The 6532-nt window shown below is 32.5% G+C and overlaps 1 protein-coding gene across 2 annotated transcripts in view; it reads right to left on the reverse strand.

Annotated features, from left to right (window-relative positions):
* The window catches only part of LOC133184101 (uncharacterized), a 64913-nt gene extending 58672 nt beyond the window's left edge, over positions 1 to 6241 (reverse strand). For both annotated transcript variants that reach the window (XR_009720794.1, XM_061318941.1), the window contains exons 1-3: positions 6067 to 6241; positions 5834 to 5936; positions 504 to 601 (exon numbers count right to left, since the gene is read on the reverse strand). Coding sequence is in view for 1 of the 2 variants with exons in the window: in XM_061318941.1 (XP_061174925.1) it covers positions 504 to 601; positions 5834 to 5936; positions 6067 to 6159 (294 nt within the window). In the remaining variant the exon portion in view is untranslated. The remainder of the gene's footprint in view (positions 1 to 503; positions 602 to 5833; positions 5937 to 6066) is intronic.
* Positions 6242 to 6532: the final 291 nt, after the last annotated feature.

Raw genomic sequence — 6532 nt, forward strand, 5'->3', positions numbered from 1 at the left:
AGAGAGAGAGAGATACACATATTTTCTAAATAAGGCAATATAGTTTCTTGGACATAAATTTTGAATAAAATGCGACAAGTAGAGCTTATTTGCATTGCAAGAGTTATCTTTCTTTTTGATGTTTATTGTGGTGAAATTACCCAGAGGCCAGTCAAAATTAACCCATGCAACATGCTTACTTATTTTTAAACCAATTCATTATTTTTTATGCATTTTTAACTCCTAAAGCAGAAAAATATGAAGAAAAAATCAATCTCATTTACTTTGAATCTTTTTTAATCTAGTACATTTGAAAACAGTCATGTTTTGTGTATTGAAAGCCACAAATCGGCAAAAGTGGTCAAAATTACCCCACTCTACCTTACTTTACTATTGCATAAGCTCTTCTGGTCTCTGACCAGCAAAGCTAAAAATGCAGGAGATATATCATAAACTTTTCAAACTTTGTCCAGATCAGCTAAATTCTGTGCAAACAGATTGTTGCTGTTATTTCAGATATTTACCATGGCTGAACTACTGTTATGCATCTGGTTAATGTTCGGAAGCCTGCTGGTATATGCATTGTACATGTTGTCCTGATAATGTGTCATACTACTTGTACCTGAAAAAAGTAGAAATTTCACTTTTAATAATTGTAAGCTAATGCTTTTATTGTTAAAATGTACCATTTTATTATATAATCATTTCGAGACTAAAAGGTTCTATAATAATAGTTTTCAGTTTTTATTTTATAACGGTCTTAGGCAATCTTTAAAAATTTATTTGTATGTCCTCTCCCAACCGACTAGCTAAAAATGGCCCAACTCAAAATTTTAACCTTTAATCTTCACCTAACCATTAACTAACCACCTAAACAATGTTTATTGGAAAAAAAATATTTTTTTTTCATTTCGGAATTTTCTTATCCCGTCAACAAGTATTTTAATTTGTTTTAAAAATTCAGCATTGATGTTAAAATATTCTGAGGGAAAAAAAATTCCCACCTACCTACTGACCCAATTTTTTTTTACTCCGAGTCGGGAAAGGGCAAACAAACATCATTTTAAAGATGGCCTTATATCAAATGCATTTAGAATTTAGATACAGGGTTCTCCATTGAATCTGAAGTAGGTGGTAAAACTGGACAAAGTAGCAGGGGCCCGTTTTACAAAAGAACTTACGACTAAGACCAAAATTTAATTCTACTTGTAACTTTTCAACTTACATTATATCAAAAATGGTTTTAATCTTTTTAAAAGGAATGTAGTAAGACATTTTTATGCTGGCAATTTTAAACAAAATCATTTATTTTGCAAAATTTTACAATCAATTTAAGTTTTCAGTCTTAGCTGTACATTCTTTTGTAAAACAGGACCCAGATTTTTTGTGCGAGCCCAATAGGCGCGAACCTGCTGGGGTTGAAAATTTGAAGCCAGGAGAGGCTATTTCCCGGTTTCTGGAGACACAATTTCAGTCTCAGACTATGTCCTTGCATAATCCCAGTTTAAAGGATAATAACCAGAACTGGTATTTTTTTAAATTGAAAATTTGGTTATTCACTTGTAAACCTAATGTGCAAAAATTGCATATTACAGTTTTGATGATATAAACAGCATGTCATCTTCGCTCATTTGCTGAAACTGTGAAAACTTGAGAACAACATCATTAATAAAAACACTAAACTTATAAATGAAACACACAGCAGTTGTATCAAAAATGTATGACTAGAAAGTACACAAGTTTGAATCAAAGGCTAACACATATTTTTGAATGATGAGTGTGTTTGTTATCTATTATTAATTTGTTATTCAATTATTAATGAATATATTATTCAATTTTGGCTTCAACTAACTAACCATTCAGGTTTGAACTCGTTGGCTAACAACAAATTACAAGAGGAATTTCCTCTGACCAGAGATTGTGTGGCAAATAATGTTAGTCAAACTTGGAATATTTCAGAACAAAACTTTATTATGAAAATGCTATCATATAATTATCTAAATTGTGCTATTCTACCTAGTCTTGGTCTTTTCATGAAAATAGCACATAATTTTCATTTCTTTTTTTTTTTATTGACCCTCTTGGCGTGACAAACCCAAATAGATTTGGAAAGGGAAGCAGGTGAAAGATACCTTTGATTCATTTTAGCAATAACTTTAAATCATTTTAAAAGAAAAATACCAATAGAAAAATAGAAAGATTAAATGATTGTTCATTACAGAAAGTACGCGGCAAATTTGCCACAAGGGGGTGAGAAATCGCCAGTTGTCGGCAAAATTAATTTTGCGACTAGAAATTTAAAACAACTTGCATTTTTGGGACTGAGAAAATTTTGGCTGATGATTGTTCATTTTTTATGAGCGGGAACGAAATTTACTTTTACCAAGATTCCCTATCAACAAAATGTTTAAAGACATATTCTTAAATAAATTATGTAAAGTGTTGCAATGACCTAAATTACATAATATTATGACAGCATCAGGGGTGTGCAATTAGCATCGCCCGAGGACCGGGGTTACCATTTTTTGGGGTCGGGCGAGTGGTTTTCTGCATGCAGGTAGCCCCGTGGCCTAGTAAAAATTAAAAATGCTAACGTAATATATGAAAATCACTACTGGTATTTTCACTCATTTTTTGCTATTAACTTCCCAACCAATGAAAAATTTCCAGGCAGCATGCTCCTTTTATTCATAAATCTCCATAATCTTAATATTCATTTTGCAGCACATCCTGACTTATTTACTTCCAAAAACGATCGTTTTTTTCTAATCCAAATTTCCTCCATTCACGTGTTTATGGTAAATAAAGGCAGATATCTCATTAAATTATTTACGATCACCCAATCAACTGAAAGATAAGTGTTATGTGATTTACATAAAATATATTTCCAGTATATTTAATAATTCAAGATGAAAGAAAATAATTTCACTTCGTTTTAGATGAGCTAGTGCAATGCACAGAAAAAGGAAAAATAATTTTTTTAATTCATTTTTATTTTCTATCATAATTCTTAATTTATACATGATCCAATTTTACTAGTGAGAATTAAACTTTAATTATAAAAAGAATGACCTTAAAACTCTGACTTTTTCAACAATAATCTCTTTTTTTAAATATTAGTTGTTACTTTTCCACCATGCACTTGGACTAGTAACTTTTTACTTGGGGCTAGTAACTTTATTGCTGCCACTAGCCCATGAGCTAGTACTTGATTTTTTTAATTGCACACCTCTGAGCATGCTATGATATAAAGTCCAGTATAATGGCATCCAAACATTTTAAACTTTTTAGCACCTGACCTTGTTAATGAAACATTTGCTTGCTTATCACAACTAATTAAGAGTGTTTTGGTGGTATTGACAGCAGCTGTTTAATAGGTATGGTACTATGTAATAAACATGGCAAACAGCTAGCAAAGTCCTGTCTCAATACATGTAGGTGTCCACCTTATGCACACACTAATCAAACTCTTTGAATTTCACTTAGATTTATTTTTAACTCTAGGAAATGTTATGATAAGAAAAAGTGTGACCAGATACATTACTGTCTATTTCTCAAGTTGAGGTCCCAGAAAAGAATGACAATGCTATGTTGTACATAAATGTATACCACTGTCCTTGTCAATTTAACATGTAAACTCTAGGGCTGTCACGAGTACCCGAAATAACCGAGAACCGCGGTCCAAGTTGTTTGGTTCGGTTTCGGTTCCATTTTTCCGGATTTCGGTTCGGGTCTGGTTTATATATTAGAGTCTGTTCAATACAAAAAATGGCGTCGAAATCAAAGGAATGATGAAGATAACAGTGATAAATAAACATCACAACTGAAATCTACTTCATTCCAGGACAAAACACTTGTCACCGAAGTATTAGATAATTATCAAAACGAGCAGGAATGGTCAGGTTGTGGCTAATAGTAGGCCAAGTAGTTCTACACACCGATGTCTAGATGTTCGCATGGTTAAGACTTGTTTTCAATGTAAATTTAATGTAACAAATTAATAAAGATTTTTCAAGTTAAATTCATGAAATTAAGGTTTAAAATAGTTGTATATAACCGAACCGAAAAACCCGAAACCGAACCAAAAATTTACAGAACCGACCCGACCCGAAAAATTTTGGAACCGTGACAGCCCTAATTGTTTTCACACTGCCATGCAGCAATACACCCCCCCCCCCCCCATCCTTGTTTCCTTCGGAATAAAATTCTTTTTTTTTTAAAATTATATTTGGTAAGAATCTTATTTTCAGAGATTACTGTGAAGCAACACTTAAGGAAGACAGTTGCTGCTAAACATACATATCTTGATCAAGATATGTTGTGATATTGAATAAATACTGAGTAATCTAATTTCCTAATAAGTAGGTAACAAAGTTGTTAGACCAAGAACATATTTACCTTGAAAGAAACTAGAATAATGAAGACAATTTTTGAATGAATTAGGTATAATCTAGAAACAACAATATTGTCACATTCCCAGTGGAAATCCAGTGTTCAATTTACTGTTTTATTTATAAACTAATGTAAGCTACGTAACAATATAAATTTCCATCAGAAATATTTACTTGTCCAATCGGACAATTATTGATAGTTTCACTTGCCAAAACTGAGAATTTACTTTAAATTCTATTCTACTACGGTTATTGCAAAGATCAAAGAGATGCTGCAGCCATTATTCTCCAATAAACCACAAACGTCATTAACAAATTATTGATAATTTTAAATCGGTTTCCTCTAATTTTGACTGCCTTCACTAGAAAAAGGATAGGGGAATCTTTTGATTGTGTCACAAATTGGTGGAAAAATATTTAATGTGCAAAATTAACGCCTGTCCGATGTTCCGAATCTATCTCAAGTTGAATCGGGCTACCCTGATCCGAAACACAAACTAAATAAAACAAAAAGACGAGGAAAAAAAAGAATCTCTGAAAAAAGGAAAGCCATGAAGATGATACTAGAGTTCGTGTCTGTCACAAGCATTAACTGGTCTGCAGAGTGAAATTTATATACCATGAATCTGAATACAGATTTTTGTGAAAATTGATTTCATATTTTATTTTCACAAGGTAAATATGAAAATATAACAGATACTTTAATATCAATTTCCAAAAAATACATATGAACACAAAAATCAAGTGCATATTTATCAAGATGACTTTTTGTGAACAGTCACATTTGTCGATGGCCTAGCTATCCCAATTTAAAATGAGATAGCCCAATGGGCTATTTCATTCTCTTAAGTTAGCTTCGCACACTGTATTTACATTGGGTTCTGATTACATCGTATTTTTTCTAAGCCTTGAGATACAAATGAACGAGGATAGCATTGAATTGTGACATCATACGTGATGTCCAAATCTAGCTTCTGCATTTCTCTTTATGTAAGTTTCAATATTCGCCATAGTAGAATAGAAATAACTCCCTCATTGTCGGAATAGTTGGAGAATATACCCCTCAGTCTCTAGATTTTGTTGGCAAATAAAAACCTCGCCCTTGACGTGCTCGGTTTTTATTTGCCAACAAAATCTAGAGACTGTCGGGTATATTCTCCAACAATTCCTCCGACGCGGGAATTATTTCTTAAATCAATCATGTTTCCAAAGAACATTGCTGGAATGTTAAAGATTGGTAAATAAAGAAGTTTAAGTTTCTGAATCATGACGATAGTGATTATTAGTATTAAAAATGCATTCAGGAACTGCTTAAACTTCTAAACGTCCAAACTGCAACTTTAATTTGAAAAGGTTTTTGTTAACCATTTGTAAATTCAATAATTGCCAACAGTTCAGGCAGAACTGGTGACATTTGCAAACTGTGTTGATAAATTATGATTACTGCCAATAACTCAACATACCACACAGTGACTGTCTGAGGATATCAACATTGTCCAATATTTGTTCACAGTGTTCGTGTGCAACACCCATAATTTGCAGTTGAGGCAGTTGGAGTTGACATAACTGAAATAACATACAAAAAGTCAAATGAAAGATACAGGCTTAAAGACATGCATTTTAGTTTATCAACAGTTTCTACTGTATAGTAGCAAAATAAAGACGCCATTTTGGATCAAATATATGAACCACTTACCGATTGGAGCGTTTTGAACCCATAAGCTTCAAAAGTTTCTGCATATTGTTTACACATGAAAGTTTCTAGCCAACGTTCGACCTGTCCAGGCATCTTTTTCACTCCTATTCTATCTCATCGGGGATTGTGTGAATCCCATTGCCTTACACATTCCTAAACTTAGCATAATGGCTGAAATCACGTGATCATGCCTATAGTCCATTACTCTATGGATCCTTGCTGTTATATTATAATAAAAAGTATACATTCTCGTTGTACTAATAAAAAATAAGAATACACTGACCCGCAAATGGTAAATTTGTCAAAATTAAAACACTCATTAAATTTCCGGAAATATGATTAGAGTAGATTGAAATTTAACTGACACTCAACAACTTCCGTAGCGTCCAAGAAGAGAAGTTTCAAAAGGTGATTGCGTTTTAACATTGAAATTATTTTTGCGTCGCACTGTATAATATAAAATTAT

The sequence above is a fragment of the Saccostrea echinata genome, unplaced genomic scaffold (genome assembly GCF_033153115.1).
Source record: "Saccostrea echinata isolate AGI-Se365-2 ecotype Australia unplaced genomic scaffold, CSIRO_AGI_Sech_v1 ptg000010l, whole genome shotgun sequence".
NCBI lineage: Eukaryota > Metazoa > Mollusca > Bivalvia > Ostreida > Ostreidae > Saccostrea > Saccostrea echinata.